Below are 27,390 nucleotides of genomic sequence, written 5' to 3'. Positions count from 1 at the left end.
GACAAAGGCTCTACACAGTCTACTCGGAGTAGGTCTACTCCATATCCAGTCTACTCCACAGAGTATGTAAACAGCCCGAGTACAAAAGGCACACCTTGTAGTGTAGTACTTGACTCGGCCTGAGGCTGATGTTTTGAAGTCTGAATGGACAGCAGCCAGCAGCCAGCATATGCTCGCAGATCTAGATTACTAGTAGATAAACACAGCTAGTACAGCCGACACTTGAGCCGAATTTGTCCAGTTTCTTGTCACATCTCGCCGTACAAGTCCTTTAGCATTGTCCTGGAATAGCGAAATGGTCCCACCTGTCCAATCACACGGTTTGAATTACATTACATTCCGCGTTTTACTCGGCTTGCAACACTCCATGATCTGCACGCTACAGCGCGAATGCATGCAGCGCTATGGTAGAGTGCAGTCTGCCGAACACTCCGACTCCTTGGTATCGGTAGCGCACCCATGCAAGAAACCCACACGTAGCAAACACAAAACAACATTCAATACAATGAGTTTTGAACTGCTGAACACCCACCAAAAGTTGCTTGATTTTTACTGAGAAGAAGGAAAGGGGAGAATGTAGGAAGAGCTTCCTTCCATCTTTCTTGTGACTGTGTGATTTGAATTAGTTCACCAGCTCGCTTGGACAAGCATGCAGCGCAGTTATAATACTGGATAAGCCATGAAATACATCTGACGAAGACCAGATTCGTGATATTTATGGAGTGTGCGTGGTGGACTTCGTGTCGCGTTAGAACTTCCAGGAATCGAGAGTTGTAGTTCTCTGTATGTGGACATGCCCGACACTGTCCGTGTTACTTGGTCGCTTGCCTTTGAGTTTGTTGCTGTTCATAATGTTGACCTATTTCGTCGCGGGTGAGTGCAATCAAATTGAATTATTCGTTTGGTTATTTTGTTCCAATTCAATCGCATTTTGTCCTCGGTGTATTTTCACTGAGTACAACATTTCTTATGCTTATAATAAATACTGTAATGGGATTGTTGCTTGCTGTTCAGGCACTATCGAGTCCACTTATCCTTCACGTCACCGGAAGGTGGTGGGGTTGAGCTATCCGTCGCATCCGATACTGTAACTAACATCGAAGGTACTTATGTCTGACATATTTGCCACTTCACTGAGTTCAATGAGGATAATGTTTGATCAATAGCTGATCACTGTGATTGAGAATGGGGCTCAGTTCATTTTGCACCACCGCACGTGCAATGACTACCTGTTACAGTCTAAATTAAATAAATTTGAATGATGTTTTGTGTCAAACTCTAAATCCTCAGTACAGTACCTGGTGCACATGGTGCAGGGCATGCAGAAAAGTGAAATAATTAGTCTCATTTAATACTACAGCGAATTTTGCAGACCAGCGCTTTGGTGCAGATCAGTGCTTTGGCCGAGTGGTTGTAGGCTTGCCTGCGAATCACATGGTCCCGAGTTAGAGACCCGCGCTTAGAGCAGGGAGCGTGTACTGTGCTAACGAATGCGGTGATGCATTCGTGAACCACTATACACAAGAGTACATAACCCCCCAGAGTGTGCAACGCGTGATCCAGCTCTGCATAGGGTCTTGGTCGAGCGTAATCCGATCTTTGCGTCATAATACCGTACACATCTGAGGGGAACCCGGGGAGTCGCGGGTACTCTCGGATCAAAAACAACGGTGCCCTGCCTCGAGACCGGCCTTGCGCTGGTGTGGAGTGTACGCATGACACCAGAAGATCCGATTACGCTCGACCAAGATGCAAGACCCTATGCAGAGCTGGATCAGGTGTTGCACACTCTGGGGGGTTATGTACTCTTGCTATACATGTACATGCAAGGAACTGCACCGACACCCACGGTCAACTGGGTACTTACTACTCGGAGTGAGGGTAACATGGATGCAGCTAACGAGGTTCGCCCCGGCCCCTTATCGGGCATTGGTTGTGAGACTTACCACCTTACCCTCGCCGTTAGGTGCTGCATCTGCCACCCTGGTATTACAGACATGGTGGTGGCCTGGCACAAGCGAAACTTCCTAAGCTGGTTGTGTTTCTCAATGCGTATAGCCGGTTGTAACGCGGACGTGCGAACTTTACAGCGAATCTTGGATATAAATTACAATGACACACGCGCCGCAACCACAATATGAGCAGTTTCCTCGTCTGTTATAATTATGTCGTTATAGCCGATCTTGACATACTGCACCAGGGAATTGTAGGCCCGAGAGAGGACACGGTACACATAAGCTCGGGCGATGTGTGCCTCACGACACTTGGCGAATCCCCTGGGTTGAAATCGCGGGAACCTCAGAATGTGCAGATATTTGAGTTCAAGTTTTCCGGATATGCTTTCACCGAAAATGGACAAGAGTACGAAAGATATGGCTCTTGCTACAGTCGATATCCGGCGAAGAATACCCGAAAATCAATAAAGAAGGATAACGAAAGTTGCATCCAGGGCAGCGCAGCAACAAAAACAAAAAGAGCTGAATTGCTCTTGAGTGTTGGGTAGTTGCTTATAGTTTTGATGTTCTCTGTCGCTGTCGTTTGTGTCATTGTTGTTGTTGTTGCTGCTGTATGTGTCAGGCCGCCATACAGCAACAGTCACAGACGATGGAAAGTGTGCAGTGTCCTCATCGGTTCTGATCCTCTATCGTCAGCAGCGAAACATTCTGGCTGACAACTTTGAGGGGCTGTTGCACTTCAGTTTGCCCTGCAAAAAGGTACCTTTTACTTTAGTTTTTTAATTTAAAATAGGGCCGAAACGATTATACCGATTACTCGTATATCACTCGTTATGGATGAAATCGATAATCGTCATGATCGATAACGATTATGACTGTACAGTGCGAGAGCGGTCATGACGTCAGTACATGCAGACGATGCATGGCATCATGCACGCGCGTCATGCGCACAAGTACATGAACGTCGAAGTACACGTGCATGAAGCTGTAGGTCCGTACAATCATTGCGCGCTAGCTCTTGATCCTTTTGGGTACTGTACTTGTAGTCGTACACGCCGCGCATTCACTGCACTAGTCAGCGTAGCCGGAAAGTATCAACCGGAAAGCTTCATAATTTTAGGTTGTAGCGAAACTGTGAGTATGGCTGCTAGCCTTCTATTTTGTTCAGTTCTTGTCAAAAACTTACAGTTACTTTTGATTTTTTAGCGAGGAGAGCAGTGCCAATGCTGCCGCCTGTAAAAGCGAAAGTTAGTTGGACCAAGAGATCGCCAGCTTGGGCATATTTCGAGGAAGCTGATAGCGTAGTGAGATGCAATTTGTGCAGCCGCGAGTTCGTCCGTCAAAGCGGCACAACCAACTTGTTCTAGCACCTGATTTCTGCTCATGAAGACCTGTACGCCGCTGCGGTAGGGAAAGGACCAGCAACCCAGTCGACAGGAACGACGACTACCAGCAATGTTGAGCGCAGTGACAATGCGACAACCAGTGCTGGAACGAAGCCCGTCACGTCGTTCTTCAGCACAGGTAACTTGCGAATGTGCGACAGCAGGCGCTCAGGCATGTTGACGGAGTCGATCATCGACTGGATTGTCGATTCCAGTCGACCCTTCTCCATTGTAGAAGACAGAGGACTGATCGTTCATGCCTAATGGCAGAGGAACACTGCTCATATCACGTTGCAAGTTTCATTTTGGTCTTTTTTGGGCCTGTGTGGATCTTTCATCCGTACGTACCTGTACGTAGTTGAACAAATTTTGTTTTTGCCGTCTACTGATGTCCAACATGACACGTATAAAACTTGTTCGGAAAATCGGTAAAACCAATAAATCGATCGTTAGTGTTATTGGTTAATCGTTAAGGCAAAATGGGCAATCGTTTCGGCCCTAATTTAAAAAGAAGAAGATTTCTCATGTTTGTCTATGCAGGTGATTTGTGATTTGCATTTGAGCAGAATGATGCATACATGTGATTGTTCTCCTAAGTAATGTTTGCCACTCCAGGCTGAAAGTGATGCTAAACCCTCCATCTTATTTCCAGAAAGTGATGCTAAACCCCTCCATATTGTACATTTTTGCTCAAGGCAGATAGTGAAAGGTAATGCTGAGGTCAATAGCAACATGCCTGAGCCTGCTCTGTCTTGACTACTGTTTTGAAACTAACTTGGCTGTGGCACTGATGCCAGTTTGTGTTGTGTTCTGTGCACCCATACTTGTGTGTGTGTGTGTGTGTGTGTGTGTGTGTGTGTGTGTGTGTGTGTGTGTGTGCATGTGTGTGTGCATGCACGTGTGCGTGTGTGTGTGTGTGTGCACGTGTGTTTTGTTTGTATGATGATCCTGTACAGCTTGGTGAGATTTCAGAGTGGCCTGTTGTACGCTGTACACTAGAATTACACCATGCACCTAACAGTCCACAGTAAGTCCACTATACATAATACTACTACAAGTACTACTACAGTGTACATTGTACCCTCTACTGTTTCATGTTGTCTGCAGTTGGCTGTGATCACTGATGACAGTGTACATATGGAGTATTTGCAAACTTAATGTGTGTGACCAGTGTTGCCTCTGCTATGGTGAATGCTCTGCCTGCCATGTAGCAACTGTGTCGTTGGACACCTTTTCTCTTTTGGCACCTGGTGTCTCTTCCTTTCTCATCTTCTCCACTTTGTTGAATGATGAACTATTCAGTCAATTTTGTTTCGGACTTTGCCGTTCTCGACTCCCTCAAACGTGTGGATGCAGTGTTGCTTAGCATTTCTGTCTTGTTGATCTGTGTGTTGTTTGACAGGAATACTGATGCGCCGCCAGCTACAGCATTCACTAAAGTTAGCCGCCATCGCTTGTACCTACGCATGTGCCCGAAGAAGCACCAGTTACACGCACATCGTCCGTTCCTGTTTGACTTCTGTCACTTAGCAGGAGTGCAGCTCCGCATTCATGCAGTATTGGCTAACGTTGCATTGGATGTCAGTGAACCAGCTCCCACCGAGAAGGCAAAGACTGGCTTCCGAACTGCTGTGAAGAACCTATTGCCATCATCGGAGTCTTCGTCCAAACCGTTTCGAAAAAGTTCTCGTCCCAGCCGCTCTCATTCGTTCAAGGGACTAGACCATGCGAGGAAAAGTCGCCGTTTAACCGATGCATCAGATCAAGCACGATCTATACTGGTACGTACCTCATGCACCCACTGTACTGATGTACTGTGTGGGCTGCTGCTGCTGCTGCCCGGGTGATCACTGTGATAAGCCGATCTCCACCATACTACAGCCAGGGCCAGTCACATGGCTTGGATAAGAGGATGGCTTTCTGTGCTTGGGGACTACTGCGTGGGTGTCCATGGAGCAATGGTCGACTGAGACAGGTCTCACTGCATATAGGTGATTGGTAGAGTAGCAAAGTACATACTGTATAGCAGGAAATTTTCGGACGGAAATATTTTCGGACAAAGCCGAATTTCGACCTTTCGTTCGGATTTTATTTTCGTACAGTGCTGCATGCTAAATGCACGTGTTCGCAAGCAGTACCCATACAGTGCACATAAAGTCACATGAACAAATTTTAGTGCGGAATTAATTTTAGTACAAAAAGGCGGTGTACGAAATCGTACGAAAATATATTCCGTCCGAAAATTTCCTGCTATACAGTACTTATCGTGTTGTTAGGGGTCGTCGCAAAAGTTTTCTGTCGTCCCTGAAACGGACATTCATTTCGTACTCGGACCCCCTCCCCTCCCTCTGAAACCAACACAGCTTGCTATGCTGGACGACGAAAATCGCATGCATGTACAATTGTACGTGTCATATGTGCAGTTCCGGTCGAGTTGCGATTTTGGCTCGCTCCCCCCCCCCCCCCCCCCCCCCCAAACGAATCATGTTCATTTCAGGGACGACGAAAAACTTTTGCGACAGTCTCTTAGGTGCTGATTGCTATTAATGTGTGTTTCATTTATCCTTGACTGCCGTCTTGTGTTTGACTTGTATAGTCACCTGCAGCACTGCGCTATCGTGTGGACACCATCTCACTTGTGGAGGCAAGGTCAGAATCTCAACACACACACGTATACGCAGACACAGACAGACACATACACAAAGACACACACATGCGCGCACACACACACACACTCTCTCTCTCTCTCTCTCTCTCTCTCTCTCTCTCTCTCTCTCTCTTCCCCCCCCCAACACTCCAGCATGAATTTAGCTCCAGTCATACAAGTATTAAGTACTGTTATTGTAAAAGCTAAGTTACCCTTGTCTAAATGCTGTTATTTATTTGGTTTTTGTTGTTGCCACAGGCATATCTGTCGCTTGCTGCTGGAAAGCAAAGCGGCTCTTGCAGAAATGCACCAAATGCTGATTGGTGGCACCTTACCAACCCCACCAGGTCAGATCTCATGTGCATGTACATGACTGTCTCTATCCTGTGCTAGTTCAGAGGTGTTTGTGTGTGTTTTAGTCACTGCACTCTGCCCATCTATGTTACTAGTATCTCATGTACGTTAAAAAAAGAGTAAGTTATCGCGTCCGTTCCCGAAGGGAGCTCACGACGGCCACTAACACCCGATAAACTCGTGAACGTTAGTGATCAGAATAGTGTCTGTTGTATGCAGTCCATTGTACTTCTGTTTAGACAGTACTGGAAAATACCTACAACTGAGACAACAGTGCTAGCCGGATGTGATATGCTTTTCTTCTTCGTTGTTGGGTGTGTATTGTGAGCAGAGTTGTTAGAACACTGTTTTGGTTCATTGTTTTGTTGATGCCTGCAGATGTGGATGAATTGCTCAACAAGATGTACAGGAAAGGCCGGGTATGTTGTTGCTGGTGTTCTGTGCTGCTACCCTGATAAGAAGAATGTCTGACCTTGCTCGTTCTGTGTGCTGCAACGATCAGCTGCCCCTGGCCATGGGATATTGATCATATAGAGTATGCACCCAGGTCATGCCTATGCTTAGACATGTGCACGAGTGAGCGTGTGCACGCATGTGTATATGTGGGCCCTGGGGGGGGGGGGGGGGGGGCACGCTACAATTTCAATTGGTTTGCTAGGGTGTGGATGAAGTATATCAATTGTTAGTATCTGTACTACATGTACATGTAGTACATTTACTCCCGGTCCTTGTCTTTCAGTGCATGTCCTTCCTGCTGCAGCATATCAACATAGAGCTAGTTAGAGCTAGTTATGTAGTGGATGTTGTTGTTGTTGTTCTTTTACACAGCGCGAGTCAATACCCTGGAGTGATGCACAGGATTACGTGCTAGCTATTCGAGGCGAGGTAAGGAGATCCATGCTGCTCTCTTCGCCCTGTCGTTCGCTTGCCACTTATAAGCACGCTCGCATGGTGTGTGTGTGTGTGTGCGTACGCGCGTGTGCGTGCGTGTGTGAAAAGGACAAACCAACAACTCACTCTTTCGGCTAACCGACAACTACTGTAATTTCACAAATTTTCCGTGTACTTTTATTTTCGGTACTTTCGGTGCATCTGCTTCATACCTAAAATTTCAATACACCGAACAAACACTAACACACATAATCCAATAGGGAACTGCTTCTCTGTACCAAAATTTCTGTTCACCTAACCTGGCCTTTTGCCCTCATACCGAAAATATTGAGCACCGAAAATTTCTGTAATTATGAGGATGTGCAGGTTATAGGTATAATGATTAGGCCAAAACAAATAATGACCTTGTTTCCGGTCGCCCGACCGGGCCACTTTTTCCCAAATTCTGAAACTTTTTTTTGGTCCCAAATGTATACAAACGGTGGCAATGCCATGTGTGCAAGTGCACTCAACGAGTCATAACTCAGTCAAATCTCAACCGAATTCCACAATCGAAACACCTACAAGGTAGCAGAGATTCTCAGCTGTCGGCTCGAAAAATTCCGGGGTCAATACGAGCTAGAATAACGGAGCTGGAAGCACTCGAACTGTTTGCTTGATTTCTCAGGATGTACGAAAACAGGAATACACCACATGCTGTACAAGAACAGTGAGTCAGTCAACTTTGACATTTACCCTTGCCATGATATATGTACAATGTACATGTGTAGGTACTCTTGTCCATCAATACCACAACGATTGAGGAACCAAAAAAAGTATCCAAAAAAAGTTTCAGTCCGGCCGACCGAGTCTCCTTTTTGAGGGGTTGCCGACCGGAAACAAGCCTATTTTTTGTTTTGGCCTTATGTGTAGGGATATTAATGGTGCTAAAGGACACAGAGTTACGATATCTTCACACCATTCCCCTTCTCCGGTCACAGATACCATCTGTGACACTGACTAACATTTAATGAAAATAGAAAATAGATGACGAAACTAGGTGCAACACAGCAGAAGAAGAAAGTCACATCTGGCGGGAGAATGCATCGGCTTTGCCATTGAGTGCGCCTGACCGGTGCACGGCGGTGAAAGCAAACGGCTGCAGAGCAATGTCCCATCGGGCCACCCGAGCATTGCCACTATGATGCTGAGCAATCCATTGAAGAGGGCGGTGGTCGGTGATCAGGGTGAAGCGTCTGCCGAGGAGATAGGGTGCAAATTTGAGGACGGCCCACTTGAGTGCGAGACACTCCTTGTCAATAGTGGTTCAACGGCGTTCACGGTCGAGGAGCTTCCAACTGGCGTATGGCACAGTATGTTCGGTGGCCATGGCATCACGCTGAGTCAGCACAGCGCCCAAACCCACATCAGACACGTCCGTGCAGATAGAAGCCCGTAGCAAAGTTACGCGCAGCGATGACCGGGTCTCACACAAGGAGGCTTTTCAAGTGAACGAAGGCCCGTTCAGCTGAGGCTGTCCAGTGGAGGTAGTTAGGGTGTCCTTTAGACGTCATGGCGACCAAGGGCTACGCGATGGTTGAGAAGTGGGGAATGAGGCGACGATAGTAGCCCCATACACCCAGGAAGGAACGCAAGGCCTTCTTGGTTGTGGGTTGTTGCCAATCATCAATGGCTTGCAATTTGGCAGGATTAGCACGTACTCGGCCACGACAAATCACATGGCCAAGGACGGGGGGGGGGGGGGGGGGGGTTCAACCATAGCCGATCAGCACTCCTTTGGCTTCACAGTGAGACCAACCTGATGAAGTCGACTGAGAACCTGGCGGAGCTGGTCAAGGTGTTCCTCAAATCTCGAGCTGAAAATGACGACATCATCCTAATATTTATATGATACGCATCACTCAAACTAGTGCTATAGCGCAAACATTGCCAAAGGCGGGCCAAACACCCCTTCACAAAAACAATTGGCACGAAAAACTACGAGTTCAAAGGAACACTGCTAATATGCTAGGACAAATGGCAGACCAGCCAAGATGGTGTCCATGCAACGTTGGAAGGTTGCAGGTGCTCCATAGAGCCCGAATGGCATCGTGGTGAACTCATAGAGGCCAAACGGTGTTGTGAAGGCCGTCTTGGCACAAGCATCCTCCGCCAGAGGGATCTGCCAATATCCCCTGGACAGGCCAAGCGTGGAGATGTGGAACACCCGATATCTCTTGTGCGGTGTGGTCCCATGCGATCTCGTAGTTGACCCGGTGAACCTTGTGTCGAACAGGGTAAGGGCCTTGCCATACGGCTTCCATCTTGCGAGCTGATCCCGGAAGCAAGAGCAGTACCTCTTCAACCAGAGTAAAGATGCGCTCCTGACTCTTGCGGTCATAGTATGCTTTCTGCCGTTGCTGCGCGGTGGCAAGGTGAGAGCCAGTCTCAGCTGATATTCTCTCAAGCCAGTCGCCCATGGTGATGACGAACTGGGCAGTGGTAGTACGGAGCTCTTCTGTTGGCTGAGCACACGCACCTTGCACGGGATCCAGTGGGCCGCGGACATGCCGGCCATACAGGAGCTCGAATAGTGAGAAGCCAGTGCTGGCTTGGGGTACCTGTGTGTGTGTGGGGGGGGGTGTCCAATTGCTGGTGAGAAACATCCACCCCTCCAATAATGGCATTGAGGACCAGGCCAAAGCTGCAGAGATCAATGCTGCCACATGTATTTCATCAGTACAGGGCGGTACACTTGGCATAGATTTCACCACCACCACTCGATTCACTTCAGACTTGCTATTGTCTATAACTATTACTTCAGTATGTGTTCTCTTGTGTTTGTGTTTGATGCGATCTTGTTATCCATACAGATATCTGCCTTGTGGGCGGTGTTTCTCGGTGATATATCAGAGATACCATCAGCTAGTCAGCGGTTGCTGTTTCAGTGTCAGCACCAGAGAGTAAGATGGCCATGAGTCATGGTCTATTGCACACACTGTTCTGCTGCTCACCATGTCACTATGTACCCTGCACTGTCACAAAGTTACATCCTTTGCACCATGTCACTATGTCCCCTAGGGTTTCTTTTCAAATAGCACATTTGAAATGTCTTCATTGGGGCCATTCATTATCGTTTTCGTTTTAACTTAGGTGCCATGAAAATGCCACAAAATGGAAGCGTCAAACCGATTAGTAACCTGGCCACTTCCTGGGTCCTTTTATTCAAGCCGTGTGCTATGTACTGTGTCACGGCTGTTACGACAGGCCCATTTGGCAAGATGGCGGCGCATTTCGAAAAAATACGCCATAAATCCGGATACGGTAGATCACCATGGATTCGCGTACGCGTGCCCAGCATCCCGTACGCGTCTACATGCGATCTGTGCAAGTCGAACAAGAAGTTGGCTAGAAAATCAAATTTTCTGTTGTTTCTCTGGCGAGCACTAGCCAATATTTTAGAGTTTTATCTCTCAGTGCTGGACAGTAGCGACTTTCACGGGTCAAGGAAGACTAGTCGTTGGCCAAGTACGAAAAATGTCCAGGTTGGAAGGCCCACCAAACACCCGCTCAAGAAGATAGAGCTCGGCACAGCAAGAAATGCGCTGTGCCCCAAGACCCAACATGGACAAGAAGAGTTCGCTGTGGAAGACATTAGTCTTCAGTAGTAGCTGCCTTCCGTTTACGTGGCACAGTTTTCGGCCTGAGAGCTGCGTTTTGGGGCAGTGTTGCAAGGAAGTGTTGCTCTACGCACGTGCGAAGACGATCCGAAGGAGATGGTATCGCAAGGAATTTTCTCTCCAAAGTGTTGATCTCTGCATGGACGGACTCCATGCCCTGCTCACCAAGAAGGGACAAGCCCATGCCGAAGTGATCCATACAGGTCACTACATGCTCCTCGAGAAGGTGCAGTTTAGGCGTTATATTGCCCAGCTTCCTGGCGACGATTTCCTGACAACAAGTGGCGAGGAAAGTTCTAATGTGGTCGACCAATGTGCCCTTTGTGCTGCTGGAAAGGGGGGTTCTTGTGGAGAAGATCGCTCTGCATGCTGCGTACTCAGAAAGCAGACGATGGTACCTCTCCTGCAGGGTTTTAGCTGTTTGTGCAATATTGGCAAGCTCAGCTTCAGCTGCTGGTGTTGACGGTTAAAGACTGCGGCTGTTTACAACCTGCACTGGAGCAGACATCAACTCTTTGAGGACCTTTGCCTCAAGAGCACGGGGGATGTGGTTGCCCACAAAGGCACCAGAATGGTAGGCTTGCCTTTTGATGTTGTATTTTTGCAACACCTGCTCCAGAGAAGAAAAGCAGGGACCAGCAGCCTTGCCATTCTTTTCAACTAGCTTTTCAAACTCTGTTGAAAATGTTTGCAGGTCTTTTTCTGACTCTTCTAGAGCCGTTTGCTTTTCTTTCCACTGCACATGCAATGCACCCGCCAATAGCTGTACTGACTGTACAGGCTGACCATGTTGCTGAGCATACAGTATAACATACTGCAGCTGCTGTGCAATGGAGAACAGTATCCTTATGCTGAATGGGTACCACCACATGTGCGAAAGAAAGGCCAAAATACCTGCTTTCGGAAACGGAGCATTTGATGACCCTCAGTGGTACACTAATTCTCGTGCTATTATCGTGTCACAAAACTGGAACATCGAGCACCAGTATGGAAAGGCTTCAGACATGTTGTTCATAGCTAGCCAGAAGGAAATACATGGTGTGCAATATAAATGGCTGCAACATGGTGACTCCACTGCTTGGTTGGCAATGGGGAGACAAATTGCACACTTCACATTGGCATACGGTTGTGCAAAGCGTTCCGGTGCAAGCTCAGCATCTGCCGTATATAGGTGTAGCTATTGCAGAAACAGTGTGCAATGTTTCGTGAAGTGTTGGTGTTGTTTGTGCACAAGGCTCAGACAATGCATCTGCTTTGGCAGTAGAGCAGCTGGTACTGCAAGGTTCAGAAGCGAAGGCGTTTGGCAATTGCAAACTACCAATTTTTCTTCTTCTTTTTTCTTCCCCCTTGACATTGTTGGCTGAGCCTTGTACATAGCTCACAACCAGTGCGTGAATGTGGAGACCATTCTTGTAGAGGTCCACAACCCCCTGAGCCAGATAAAGGCTTATTTTCTTCATAAGATCTAGTAATAGTTCTATGACAATTACTGCACATTTGTAGTGGGTGAGTATTGCTTTTGTCAAGCAGTATGTCCAATTTTAATACAGCTTTGACTGCTTCTGGGTAGTTGGAGACCCTGTAAGTCGTGCCATGACTAGTTGAGGACAGTCACTGGCCACCAAAGCGACAGATAAGCTGAAGGTTCTCCAGATGTTTATCCATAACATACAAACATCAGTAAAAAGAGTACGTACAGAAGGCCATTGCGGGCGGAAGAACGTAGCTGCGGGAGCTTGGCATCCACCGAAAGGGGAAGATGGTGGGTAATGCCGCAAGGAAAAACTGACGCCAGCGCCAGGAAAACTACGCCAACAGCACAAATCGTGGGCAAAGGGCACCTACTCAGCAACAGCAGAAGGGCTACGGCGTAGGAAACGAAAGATTCGAAGACAGCAACAAAGGAGCACTTCTGCTTCGTCCTCGAAAGAAAATTTGGTTCTCCAAGGAGCGCTCGTGATGGCGAAATATTTTTCCAGTCCAGCGCGGTGGAGAAATCGGCTTTCCAAGGGACTTTTGAGTATCGAAATCGATGCAGAAAGCTGCAAACTGAGAACCACAGTTTGAACTTGAGAACGGGAAATCCCTGAAAATCACTCAACGGCCGAGTTCTCGCTCCCGGATTGAAGTGGCAGGATTCTGCATGCATGTAACAGCCGTGTGTGTGTGTGTGTGTGTGTGTGTGTGTGTGTGTGTGTGTGTGTGTGTGTGTGTGTGTGTGTGTGTGTGTGTGTGTGTGTGTGTTGAATGGTGCAATCCCAGCACAAGTTGCTATGGCTTCTGCCGTAGCATTGCTATCATCGCCTCCGGCGATGGGCGTCAAAGGTCAAAGGTGTGTGTGTGCGTGTCCGAGCGTGCGTGCCTGAGTGTGTAGGTGTGTATTGTATGTTGACAGTGTGTTCACGTGTCTTTTGGGACAGTATTGAAATTTGACTTGGCTTCCCTCTCTTCTTTGTATCTGTGTGTGATTTTAGATATTGCGTTGGCGTGAAGGTGTGCTCACGCAGTCACAGCCTATATCAAACTGCCTGGCACTAGACGTGGATCAGTTACCGTGAGTGGTCTAGTGCTGGTGTGGGCTAGCATGTACTGTCCGGTTGTCTTCAGCGTTCTGCTGCTGTGTTGTTATTATACAAACAAACCTTTGGCAGATGTGCTTGTCTCTCTGAGTGTGCAGGCGCTGGTTTTGCAGCTTGTCTAGTGCCTGATCACGTCTCCTGTCTTTATGTTTGTTTCATTGCACTGGTATAAATCTAGGAGAGATTTGATGAAATGTTCTGCTATCAAACATTGCTCAGCTGTCATTGTGTTGTTCTCCGCTTGCTGTGCAGACGTCTTGACTGCACACAACTGCAGGCTTTCGCCGAGAAGATTACCACTGACTTGTACGGCCGGCTGGCATTTAAGCCTCTGCCGCTAGCATGCAAAGTAGTAGATGGTACACATCGTAACATGCCCTTCATCCTGGAGCAGGTCTTTGCAGGTTGGTGTGAGTCGAGTGTTTGTTGTCGTAGATACTAGATAGGCTTGCTGGCTACATGCAGTAATCCAGTGCTGCACAGTCATAATCTCATCTCTTACTTTTGGAGTGTTTAGTTCTTACAGCTCTGCATATGTTCCCATCTCTTAATCTTGGAGTGTTTAGTTCTTACAGCTCTGCACATGTTCCCATCTCTTAATCTTGGAGTGTTTAGTTCTTACAGCTCTGCACATGTTCCCATCTCTTAATCTTGGAGTGTTTAGTTCCTGCTGATGTCGTAGCAGCCTGTGTCCACACTTTGTAATTCTGTATCTTATTGCTGCCATTCAGCAGGCTGCATGTACGTATCCTTCACAAAAGGCACTGTGTCAAAGTTGCTACCAGAACGTTATTGTGTGCTGTTGACTTCCGGTGGTGCTTTGCCGTCTTGCGTTGTGTTGTCTGTTTGCTATGTGTTGACTTCTGATGATGCTTTGCCGTCTTGAGTTGTGTTGTCTGTTTGCTATGTGTTGACTTCCGATGGTGCTTTGCCGTCTTGAGTCGTGTTGTCTGTTTGCTATGTGTTGACTTCCGATGATGCTTTGCCGTCTTGAGTTGTGTTGTCTGTTTGCTATGTGTTGACTTCCGATGATGCTTTGCCGTCTTGAGTTGTGTTGTCTGTTTGCTATGTGTTGACTTCCGATGATGCTTTGCCGTCTTGAGTTGTGTTGTCTGTTTGCTATGTGTTGACTTCCGATGATGCTTTGCCGTCTTGAGTTGTGTTGTCTGTTTGCTATGTGTTGACTTCCGATGGTGCTTTGCCGTCTTGAGTTGTGTTGTCTGTTTGCTATGTGTTGACTTCCGATGATGCTTTGCCGTCTTGAGTTGTGTTGTCTGTTTGCTATGTGTTGACTTCCGATGATGCTTTGCCGTCTTGAGTTGTGTAGTCTGTTTGCTATGTGTTGACTTCTGATGGGGCTTTGCCGTCTTGAGTTGTGTTGTCTGTTTGCTATGTGTTGACTTCCGATGATGCTTTGCCATCTTGAGTTGTGTTGTCTGTTTGCTATGTGTTGACTTCTGATGGTGCTTTGCTGTCTTGAGTTGTGTTGTCTGTTTGCTATGTGTTCCCTGATCAGGTGATGACACATCACACTTGCGCAAGAATGGTTTTGTCAAGTCATCAGATACTCTTGTGCCCTTTGACGATAGTGCCGAGGAAAGCGGTGCCTCTAATCTGGACAGCAGCCAGCCGCTGCTTACGCTGGGCGAGTTCCTTTCTTCTCACGCCATTGCTCGCAAGCAGTCCGAGGAAAGCGTGGAATCCACTCAGAGTCGCAGTGAGCTGATGACCCTACGTGAATTTCTCAACAGTGGTCTTGCCAAGCACCGTAGTTCCGGGAGCAGTATTGCATCATCAACGTCGTCAGCAGAAGGAGATGACATGATGACGATGGATGAATTCCTGTCGATTGTTCGCTCGGCTACGCACGAGGACAGCGAGGACAGCAACAACGATCCTGCCATGACAATGGATGAATTCCTCAGTCAAGTTTCGCCGGCATGTTCACAAGCTATTCAACGAAGTCGCTCGCTAACAGCTGAGTCCGGTCCGAACAGTACCAGCCAAGCTATGGCAGGTGACGACCGCTTCACCGTCGATGAACTTCTGGCGGTGTTTGCGACAGAACGTGTAGCATCGCGCTCATGTGACAGTACCAGTGATCTGACACTTTCAGATTTCCTCGGCGGGGATACCGATTGCCAGCAGATTCTTGCTTTCCATGACAACACTGCACCAGACTGTAGTCCCTTGGCCGAGGATTCTATCTCCCCGACGGCAACTGACTTTGAGTTACAGCAGCGAGTTCCTGCGGAGCCTGTCGATATGAGTGTGCCTTCGTGCAGACCTTCCATGACTGGACATCAAGGACTGTAAGAGGCTTGCCGTGCGCTGTTTTGACTGTACATGAGGACACACACGTGTGTGCGCGCGTGTGTGTGTGTGTGTGTGTGTGTGTGTGTGTGTGCATGTTTGTGTGTGTGTTTGCATGCAGATGTGTGTGCAAGAATACTTGTACTTCACAGTACGAATGTGTATGACTGACCATTAAGAACTGTCTATGGATGTAGCCTGAACATCAGTATTTCATGTGTTTGTTGTTATCCCAAGACAACATGGTAAGTACATGTAACTTCATACTACTCTGTGTTTTTCAATCTGTGTGTGTGTGGGCGTGGGCGTGTGCTTGTGCTGGCATTGCCGGTATATCCTGTGAAGGGTGAATGAAGCAAAGGAATTAATACGGCCTGGTCTGCCATCCTCGTGGGGATTCTTGAGGTAAGCGCGTTGGTATACACCACCTTTAAGTATTCTACACTGCCTAATGCACTGCCTAATGTTTGTTGATTGATATGGTGGTAAAGGCACACCTGGCAATATTGCGGTACCCGATGTACCAGCCTGCTATGTTGGATACCGCCAACCATGCATGGACTCGGTGCCAGGCGCGAACTGATGATGGTGATGGTGAGAAGGAGAGCTCTGTGCCAGAGTAACGTTGCAGCCTAGAGAGCGTGTATGGGCAGGTGTGTATTTACCGTCATATTGTCAGGTGTGTCTTTACCACCATATTAATCAACCATAAGTACAGCTGCAGTGGTGTCTTCAACTTCATTCTCGCCTAATGTTTGTGACGTATTAATGTTTGCTAATTTTGCGAGAAGGGCATAACGCAAATGTTAACCATCGTGAAATCAAACTTAAACAGTCGGTGTATATGTGTGGCCTCAGTGCTCCGCGAACATTTGCCATCGTAAACTCGCTGGTTCTGAGAGATGGCAACAATTTAGTGACGCAAGCATTGGGCAGTTTCCAGTATTGTACTCTGCACATAGTTCTTGCTTCCAGCATAACATGGTGAAAACGCATGCTTGCACACTGTTCTACTGCCGCACCTAGTCTCTTCTTTCAATTTCTAATTCCTTTCCCACCTGATCTTTGTAGGTTGTTTTCCAGTTCTGTGTGCAAGCATGGCATAGTTGATATGCCCTGTAGTCTTGTTTGTGTGAGCGCTAGTGTTAAGCTGTGTTCCCAAATGGCGCGTGGACGCGGTACGCTTGCAGTTCATGCGTGCCCAAACGCGCGCGCTCATGCTTTCACAAAAAGAGCAATCCGAGTCGTATTTAGCGCGTGCGACACCTTCGAGTACTAATGTTTTGACCCCGCCAGTCAAAGTGACTGGCATGTACGCTGATACGCGCTGAAAATTCCAACGTGTTGGAATTTCCATTTCGGTGCGTTTCCGTACGAATGACGCCCCAAAAGCCAGCAAAAATACGCATAAACGCGTGGTTTCACGCGTACACGCGCCAGTTGTGAACACAGCTTTATTGGTGGTGTTAATGTGAGTGTGTGTGCTAGTGTGAGTGCTAATGTGAGTGCTATTTCTGTGTATGCTATTGCTGTGTATGCTGTTGTTGGTGTCACTATCATGTGTATCATGTGTGTCATGTGTGTGTTCTACTGTAACAGTGATGGGGCAGCAGAGTTTCTACCGGCGCCGTACTTCAGCTCGGTGGAGAGTTTCCAATCTAGATCTAAACCAGTGCATCTGGTTGTGTGCGTGCATGGTCTTGAAGGTGAGAGTTTGACCATACGAATACGAATACGCTGTACAATGTATTTGTATGTGTTAGTTGAGACCATCTTTCAGCGTCCAGCCTCTTGTACAATACATGTTTTAATAATTTGTCTCCCCGGTATACCCAGTGACTATAGACCCGGTATACCCAGTGACTATAGACCCGGTGTACCCAGTGACTATAGACCCGGTATACCCAGTGACTATAGACCCGGTATACCCAGTGACTATAGACCCGGTATACCCAGTGACTATAGACCCGGTATACCCAGTGACTATAGACCCGGTATACCCAGTGACTATAGACCCGGTATACCCAGTGACTATAGACCCGGTATACCCAGTGACTATAGACCCGGTATACCCAGTGACTATAGACCCGGTATACCCAGTGACTATAGACCCGGTATACCCAGTGACTATAGACCCGGTATACCCAGTGACTATAGACCCGGTATACCCAGTGACTATAGACCCGGTATACCCAGTGACTATAGACCCGGTATACCCAGTGACTATAGACCCGGTATACCCAGTGACTATAGACCCGGTATACCCAGTGACTATAGACCCGGTATACCCAGTGACTATAGACCCGGTATACCCAGTGACTATAGACCCGGTATACCCAGTGACTATAGACCCGGTATACCCAGTGACTATAGACCCGGTATACCCAGTGACTATAGACCCGGTATACCCAGTGACTATAGACCCGGTATACCCAGTGACTATAGACCCGGTATACCCAGTGACTATAGACCCGGTATACCCAGTGACTATAGACCCGGTATACCCAGTGACTATAGACCCGGTATACCCAGTGACTATAGACCCGGTATACCCAGTGACTATAGACCCGGTATACCCAGTGACTATAGACCCGGTATACCCAGTGACTATAGACCCGGTATACCCAGTGACTATAGACCCGGTATACCCAGTGACTATAGACCCGGTATACCCAGTGACTATAGACCCGGTATACCCAGTGACTATAGACCCGGTATACCCAGTGACTATAGACCCGGTATACCCAGTGACTATAGACCCGGTATACCCAGTGACTATAGACCCGGTATACCCAGTGACTATAGACCCGGTATACCCAGTGACTATAGACCCGGTATACCCAGTGACTATAGACCCGGTATACCCAGTGACTATAGACCCGGTATACCCAGTGACTATAGACCCGGTATACCCAGTGACTATAGACCCGGTATACCCAGTGACTATAGACCCGGTATACCCAGTGACTATAGACCCGGTATACCCAGTGACTATAGACCCGGTATACCCAGTGACTATAGACCCGGTATACCCAGTGACTATAGACCCGGTATACCCAGTGACTATAGACCCGGTATACCCAGTGACTATAGACCCGGTATACCCAGTGACTATAGACCCGGTATACCCAGTGACTATAGACCCGGTATACCCAGTGACTATAGACCCGGTATACCCAGTGACTATAGACCCGGTATACCCAGTGACTATAGACCCGGTATACCCAGTGACTATAGACCCGGTATACCCAGTGACTATAGACCCGGTATACCCAGTGACTATAGACCCGGTATACCCAGTGACTATAGACCCGGTATACCCAGTGACTATAGACCCGGTATACCCAGTGACTATAGACCCGGTATACCCAGTGACTATAGACCCGGTATACCCAGTGACTATAGACCCGGTATACCCAGTGACTATAGACCCGGTATACCCAGTGACTATAGACCCGGTATACCCAGTGACTATAGACCCGGTATACCCAGTGACTATAGACCCGGTATACCCAGTGACTATAGACCCGGTATACCCAGTGACTATAGACCCGGTATACCCAGTGACTATAGACCCGGTATACCCAGTGACTATAGACCCGGTATACCCAGTGACTATAGACCCGGTATACCCAGTGACTATAGACCCGGTATACCCAGTGACTATAGACCCGGTATACCCAGTGACTATAGACCCGGTATACCCAGTGACTATAGACCCGGTATACCCAGTGACTATAGACCCGGTATACCCAGTGACTATAGACCCGGTATACCCAGTGACTATAGACCCGGTATACCCAGTGACTATAGACCCGGTATACCCAGTGACTATAGACCCGGTATACCCAGTGACTATAGACCCGGTATACCCAGTGACTATAGACCCGGTATACCCAGTGACTATAGACCCGGTATACCCAGTGACTATAGACCCGGTATACCCAGTGACTATAGACCCGGTATACCCAGTGACTATAGACCCGGTATACCCAGTGACTATAGACCCGGTATACCCAGTGACTATAGACCCGGTATACCCAGTGACTATAGACCCGGTATACCCAGTGACTATAGACCCGGTATACCCAGTGACTATAGACCCGGTATACCCAGTGACTATAGACCCGGTATACCCAGTGACTATAGACCCGGTATACCCAGTGACTATAGACCCGGTATACCCAGTGACTATAGACCCGGTATACCCAGTGACTATAGACCCGGTATACCCAGTGACTATAGACCCGGTATACCCAGTGACTATAGACCCGGTATACCCAGTGACTATAGACCCGGTATACCCAGTGACTATAGACCCGGTATACCCAGTGACTATAGACCCGGTATACCCAGTGACTATAGACCCGGTATACCCAGTGACTATAGACCCGGTATACCCAGTGACTATAGACCCGGTATACCCAGTGACTATAGACCCGGTATACCCAGTGACTATAGACCCGGTATACCCAGTGACTATAGACCCGGTATACCCAGTGACTATAGACCCGGTATACCCAGTGACTATAGACCCGGTATACCCAGTGACTATAGACCCGGTATACCCAGTGACTATAGACCCGGTATACCCAGTGACTATAGACCCGGTATACCCAGTGACTATAGACCCGGTATACCCAGTGACTATAGACCCGGTATACCCAGTGACTATAGACCCGGTATACCCAGTGACTATAGACCCGGTATACCCAGTGACTATAGACCCGGTATACCCAGTGACTATAGACCCGGTATACCCAGTGACTATAGACCCGGTATACCCAGTGACTATAGACCCGGTATACCCAGTGACTATAGACCCGGTATACCCAGTGACTATAGACCCGGTATACCCAGTGACTATAGACCCGGTATACCCAGTGACTATAGACCCGGTATACCCAGTGACTATAGACCCGGTGTACCCAGTGACTATAGACCCGGTATACCCAGTGACTATAGACCCGGTATACCCAGTGACTATAGACCCGGTATACCCAGTGACTATAGGCCCGGTATACCCAGTGACTATAGGCCCGGTATACCCAGTGACTATAGGCCCGGTATACCCAGTGACTATAGGCCCGGTATACCCAGTGACTATAGGCCCGGTATACCCAGTGACTATAGGCCCGGTATACCCAGTGACTATAGGCCCGGTATACCCAGTGACTATAGGCCCGGTATACCCAGTGACTATAGGCCCGGTATACCCAGTGACTATAGGCCCGGTATACCCAGTGACTATAGGCCCGGTATACCCAGTGACTATAGACCCGGTATACCCAGTGACTATAGACCCGGTATACCCAGTGACTATAGACCCGGTATACCCAGTGACTATAGACCCGGTATACCCAGTGACTATAGACCCGGTATACCCAGTGACTATAGACCCGGTATACCCAGTGACTATAGACCCGGTATACCCAGTGACTATAGACCCGGTATACCCAGTGACTATAGACCCGGTATACCCAGTGACTATAGACCCGGTATACCCAGTGACTATAGACCCGGTATACCCAGTGACTATAGACCCGGTATACCCAGTGACTATAGACCCGGTATACCCAGTGACTATAGACCCGGTATACCCAGTGACTATAGACCCGGTATACCCAGTGACTATAGACCCGGTATACCCAGTGACTATAGACCCGGTATACCCAGTGACTATAGACCCGGTATACCCAGTGACTATAGACCCGGTATACCCAGTGACTATAGACCCGGTATACCCAGTGACTATAGACCCGGTATACCCAGTGACTATAGACCCGGTATACCCAGTGACTATAGACCCGGTATACCCAGTGACTATAGACCCGGTATACCCAGTGACTATAGACCCGGTATACCCAGTGACTATAGAGCATGAATTGCCAATGGGTGATGTTGTCCACATGACGTGTACACCCACGTGTATCATGCTCTACACGAAAGTATGCTCCCAAAGAAAGTATGCTCCCAAAGAAAGTATGCTCCTAAAGAAAGTATGCTCCTAAAGAAAGTATGCTCTACACGAAAGTATACTCCCAAAGAAAGTATGCTCCTAAAGAAAGTATGCTCCCAAAGAAAGTATGCTCCTAAAGAAAGTATGCTCCCAAAGAAAGTATGCTCCTAAAGAAAGTATGCTCCTAAAGAAAGTATGCTCCCAAAGAAAGTATGCTCCCAAAGAAAGTATGCTCCTAAAGAAAGTATGCTCCCAAAGAAAGTATGCTCTACACGAAAGTATGCTCCCAAAGAAAGTATGCTCCTAAAGAAAGTATGCTCCCAAAGAAAGTATGCTCTACACGAAAGTATACTCCCAAAGAAAGTATGCTCCTAAAGAAAGTATGCTCCCAAAGAAAGTATGCTCCTAAAGAAAGTATGCTCCTAAAGAAAGTATGCTCCCAAAGAAAGTATGCTCCCAAAGAAAGTATGCTCGATCAAGGTCACTGTGCTCGTAGTATGGGTACACTGCACTGATGTGTGCAAGATTTGAACAGTCTCATTTCAATCCTCTGGGCTGTTTGTCCACTCCTGCACAAACGCTTAATCTTGCATTTAGTACCATTTACGCATTTACACTGATCGTGTGAATGGCCTACTGTAATCATAGACACTCACAGTGTGTGGACTGCAGGTATGCTCACAGTGTGTGGACTGCAGGTATGCTCACAGTGTGTGGACTGCAGGTATGCTCACAGTGTGTGGACTGCAGGTATGCTCACAGTGTGTGGACTGCAGGTATGCTCACAGTGTGTGGACTGCAGGTATGCTCACAGTGTGTGGACTGCAGGTATGCTCACAGTGTGTGGACTGCAGGTATGCTCACAGTGTGTGGACTGCAGGTATGCTCACAGTGTGTGGACTGCAGGTATGCTCACAGTGTGTGGACTGCAGGTATGCTCACAGTGTGTGGACTGCAGGTATGCTGTGTTCCTTCGAAAATGAGTAGTGACGGTGGTGGTGCAGGTGGTGGTGGTGGCAGTGTGAGAAAGGGGGTTCTGTAGGGGGGGGGGGGGGGGGGGATAACGCACTTGGACCACTTGGACTGCTGCAGAACTTCATGTTGGTGCTGTTCCCATTGCAGGTCTTCATCTGGATCTACGAATGTTCTCCATCTACTTGAAGCTAGCATTGCCTGACGCTGGTTTGATGTTCCTCAAGTCGAAAAGCAATGAGGTATGTTGGTTTCTGTCGCATGTCTCTCAATCTACCTGTTGACTATACACATACCGGTACATGTATTGTAGATTACACAGTACATGACTGTACAACAGTGGACTGTATCCTTCTGTGTGAGTCTGTATGTGTTGTAGATTACTAAAATGACTGTATATTCACTATATTGTGAGTATGGAGTTTGGTGTGTGAGTACACATGCTAAAATGTAGCTTTGCTGGTGATCATATGTGTTTCAGCAAAACACCAACAATGACTTTGTGATCATGATCGAGGCACTGGTGAAAGAGATCACAGCATTCATTGAGGACAAGGAGCTAAACGTTTCTCATCTGAGGTAGGTTGATGTGCATGTGGGCGTGCACACGTGTGTATCTGAGTGTGTGTATGTGTGTGTGTGTGTGTGTGTGTGTGTGTGTGTGTGTGTGTGTGTGTGTGTGTGTGTGTGTATCTGAGTGTGTGTGTGTGTGTGTGTGTGTGTGTGTGTGTGCACGTGTTTGTGTTTGTGTTTGTGTGTACATGGGGGGGGGGGGGGGGGGGGGGAGGGGACAGAACACTCTTCTACTGTGAAATATCCCTCTTTTTTGTATTTTCCTTGCTTAGAACGTTGCTACATGTATTGAGTACTGCTGTACTAGTAAGTAGTCACCACTACTGTATTAATTTTAAATGTAGCCCCTGTATGTATTGTGTTCTTGTGCGCGCTTGTGTGTGTGTGTGTGTGTGTGTGTGTGCTTGCGTGTGTATGTGTGTATGTGTATGTATATGTCCGTTTGTCTCTTTCCCTCAAGCCAGTTAATATTATGTGTATGCATGTGTGTGTGTATTTTGCTTCCCAGCTTTGTTGGCCACTCACTAGGTAATATCATCATTCGTGGTGCACTGGCACATCCAGCTCTCAGCTGTTACCTGCCCCTGCTGCAGGTGTATGTATCGTTTGCTGCGCCTCATCTAGGCACTGCTCATGCTAACTCTGTTGTCAGTACCGGTATGTACCACATCCCAGTATTGTGTGTGCGAGCGTGAGTGTAGGTGGGGGTGGGTGGTGTGAGTGTAGGGGGGGGGGGGGGGGGGGGTATATGGGTGGGTGGATGCATTGCCTGCATTCATCTGAAACTGGTACTAGTACCCTAACTTGTGCTATCTCGAGCATGCAGTGGTAGATACAGTCAAAACATACCCTGCCCTGTATTGCATGGTGTAGCATTGTATTGCATGGTGTTGCATTGTATTGCACATGCACATCTTTCTGGTCACATCGGAGGATGGAAAAGTCAAGGGAGAAGGAGGTATAAATTCAGCCAGGTTTCACAATATTAGGACTGGTATGTCATGGCAAAGTGTATGGAGAAGTAGTCGAGACAGCATATCACGTTTTTGTCCTGCTCTGCACACTGTTGGGTAGTGCCGTGGATGCTTGGACATAGCTAGTGTGGAGAGGGTTTCCTGAGCCTGATGCTCCCTATAGATGTGCTGTGACAATGATTTCTGGTTTCTACGTTTCTATAAGTCCTATTCATTGTTGAAACGGGTTTTTTTTCAACTGGCAATGTGCAGGAATGTGGCTGATGCGTAAATGGAAGAAGTCAACCTCGTTATGTCAGCTGGCTATGAAGGATACCTCGGATAAGAGAAGATCTTTTCTCTATCAGCTCAGTTTAAAACCTGGTATGTACTTGTAGCTATGGCCTGTCACTGGAGAGATGAAACTGCCTATCATACTGTGCGTGTGCGTGTGTTGCTCATTGGCAGCTGCAGGGTACTGAGCAATGCACGACACATGCGCTGTGTGCAATACTAGTGTTGTGTTGCCCTCAGTATGCAGATGCTCCAATTCACGTTCACATTGACTGCAGCCTTACACAACGTGTGCAACCTGTATAACTTGTCGACCCGAATATGCAACAACAACTGCATGCATTCACGTTTACTTTGAACTAATCTTCAACTCTTCATCTCTGTACTGAGGTCTGCTGTGTGGACATGTAGCTATGCCCCAGCCTTCTTTTCATCTGGGTGTGTGCGTGCGTGTCTGTGTTTGGCTTGCTCTAGGCCTGGCATTATTCAAGTCGGTGCTGTTAGTTGCATCTCATCAGGACCAGTATGTCCCATTTCACTCTGCTCACATTGGTCTTCACACGGGTGGAGATGATGAAGAGCTTAGTAAGTGAAACAAAATGCTCTCTGTCTATGTTCCTACTTGAAGTCTCATTTAGCCACAGCAGCATGCCTCACTATATTCACGTTTTGTGCGTGTTTTTTTTTTTTAATTGAGAAGCCATGTGCTTCCTCTGTGAAGGTTCCTGTTTCCTGTAATGCCAGTCCTTTGTGATAGGTAACAATAAGGTTGCTCATAATACTCACTGTGGAGCCAGTCCTTTGTCGTAGGTTTCTTCTAGCCTAATGCACTGACATCTACAGGCTACCACCCCTCGTATCTATCTCCATTGTAGTGTCTTAGCGGCATGTCCAGCCAGTAATGTAGTACTGTTCACGTACAGCTTTTTGCTATGCTAGCATTGTGATTGATTTATTTATTGAACACCTCAAGACGCAGTGGGAATACCAGCCAATGTGAAGAGAGTTGGTGTTGGCCAACCACCCAACGGCAGATTCCGGCAGGGGTTGTGAGGGAAATAATAATAAGAAAAGTAGCAATAGGGATTGTGAATATTTTTAAAGAATAGGGATTTGCTGCTAATGCTGCTTGACTGTAGCTGGCTTTTGTTTGTGTTTTATTTATTTTTCAATTGCCATCATCAGGTCGTATCCATATGGAGATGGTGCAGAACCTGCTGCGGCCCTTGCAGTATAGTGCAACGCAGCTAAGTCGCTACACCGTAGTGCACCACTTCCAGTCCAATGTGGACGTCAACGTCCTTGTAGGCCGCGCCGGCCATGTAGCTGTACTGGACAACGACCTCTTCCTGGAGAAGTTTGTCGCACTCTTCTGCGCGCCAAAGTTTGTTGTGACAGAATCATCAGTCTAAGAAAGCGATTATATTTTATTTGCATCCCTATAGGACAGAGGCATCTCGACAAAGATATCTGCTTTATTTCCCTTTCAATAGTCTTTATTAACCGCTACAACCGCTACAACCGCATCAACAGATCCTGGTTATTCCCAGCTAACACTTTTCAATACGCATATTCCTGTTTATTGTTTGTTTTTTAGAAGAAGCTTGAGAGTTGAGCTCTGTCCATCATGAAATCTACTGCTGTATCCAGTGCATGGGTGACATGTGTCCTCTATTTGCTGACTTATCTGTTGTATGGCTGCTGCCGTGACAACTATAGCCGATTTCTTTTTCCTATTTTTCTGCTGCCCCGTTTACTGTGAAGAAACATTATTTATCACACCCACATGTGCACATTATCGCTGACTGAGCCATGCGGCTTGGTTTACACACCGCAGATATCTGGCAGCTCTTTTCTCCGTTCCTGCTTCGCTCCTCCTTGCACTTCCTCCTCTGCCTCGTCAGCCACTGACGCCAATACAGGTGTACACTCTGCGCAGTGTACCTGGCTCCCCGCAATACATTATATATTGTTTGCTCTCTCTCTCTCTCTCTCTCTCTCTCTCTCTCTCTCTCTCTCTCTCTCTCTCTCTCTCTCTCTCTCTCTCTCTCTCTCTCTCTCTCTTTTTACGGAACTCCTGTTCCTTGTTCTCTCTCTTTTTAACATTGCCTGCTTGCCCCGGTATGCGTCTGCTGGTAGTATTTGTTCCTTTTATATGGCCTTGTCTCGACTTCTGTGTACATTAACTTCTTCTTTCTAGAAGTGACCGATGTAGTAAAGTTTCTGTTCCCTTCTCAGACATGCTACATTTTCTCTCTTTTCATTTCTCCCTCTTTTAGCTCTTGTACATACATGTATGCTGTTCTCGTTGCCAGTGTTTGGGTTTCTTTGCTTGTGAGATGTGCGGTGACACATTGAGTACAGACCTGACACATATGCTAGCCATTATTGTCTGCGGTTGTATCGCATTTGTTACGTTGTTCTCTGTTCTCTGTTTTCCGTAGTACATGTAGTAGTTGTAGTAGTGGTCCACTGCTGGTTTACATTACCACCGTACAATGATCTTGCTCATGTTTGTGTTTTCAGCATGCTTGATTTTCGCTCTTCCTTTCGGGATTATTGATTGAATCTGTCCGTGCATTCAGTGGTGGTGGTGATGGTGGCGGTACTGGTGGTGCTGGTACATGGTGCGTGCTAACACCACGGAGTAGTCGTATATGCGGATTTATGCTATAGGAAGTACCCACTGCTCTTGCATGCAATGCTTATTGCCTTCATGGTAGGCAGAGCTTGTTTTCTACATCCAAGTTGTGGTTGGTCTGCAAGGTCTACGAGTACACTGTGGAATGCTATCTCACCTGATGGATGGGACTGGAGAAGGGCCATCTGAGCCTGCCGAGAGTGTTTTCAAGAACG

General features: G+C 47.5%; 1 protein-coding gene across 1 annotated transcript; it reads left to right on the top strand.

Moving 5' to 3' along the window:
- The first annotated feature begins 458 nt into the window (after positions 1 to 458).
- Positions 459 to 27,114, top strand: LOC135806598 (protein FAM135B-like). The gene is made up of 21 exons (XM_065320802.1): positions 459 to 873; positions 1,015 to 1,103; positions 2,578 to 2,714; positions 4,297 to 4,367; positions 4,743 to 5,121; positions 5,937 to 5,989; positions 6,246 to 6,334; positions 6,720 to 6,760; positions 7,170 to 7,226; positions 10,085 to 10,174; positions 13,366 to 13,445; positions 13,723 to 13,874; positions 14,987 to 15,782; positions 16,129 to 16,188; positions 17,383 to 17,489; positions 22,865 to 22,956; positions 23,196 to 23,293; positions 23,796 to 23,944; positions 24,514 to 24,624; positions 25,009 to 25,119; positions 25,720 to 27,114. The coding sequence occupies exons 1-21, from the start codon at positions 794 to 796 to the stop codon at positions 25,944 to 25,946; spliced, it is 3,069 nt and encodes a 1,022-aa protein (XP_065176874.1). The 5' UTR covers positions 459 to 793; the 3' UTR covers positions 25,947 to 27,114.
- The last annotated feature ends 276 nt before the right edge of the window (positions 27,115 to 27,390 follow it).

Source organism: Sycon ciliatum, chromosome 1 (assembly GCF_964019385.1).
Source record: "Sycon ciliatum chromosome 1, ocSycCili1.1, whole genome shotgun sequence".
NCBI lineage: Eukaryota > Metazoa > Porifera > Calcarea > Leucosolenida > Sycettidae > Sycon > Sycon ciliatum.
This window is presented reverse-complemented; position numbering and strand designations above follow the sequence as displayed.

Coding starts and splice junctions, on each gene's coding strand:
- LOC135806598 (XM_065320802.1), top strand. CDS start 794: ATGCCCGACACTGTCCGTGTTACTTGGTCGCTTGCCTTTGAGTTTGTT. Junction 5,990..6,245: donor ATCTCACTTGTGGAGGCAAG/GTCAGAATCTCA, acceptor TTGTTGCCACAG/GCATATCTGTCGCTTGCTGC. Junction 10,175..13,365: donor TTCAGTGTCAGCACCAGAGA/GTAAGATGGCCA, acceptor GTGTGATTTTAG/ATATTGCGTTGGCGTGAAGG.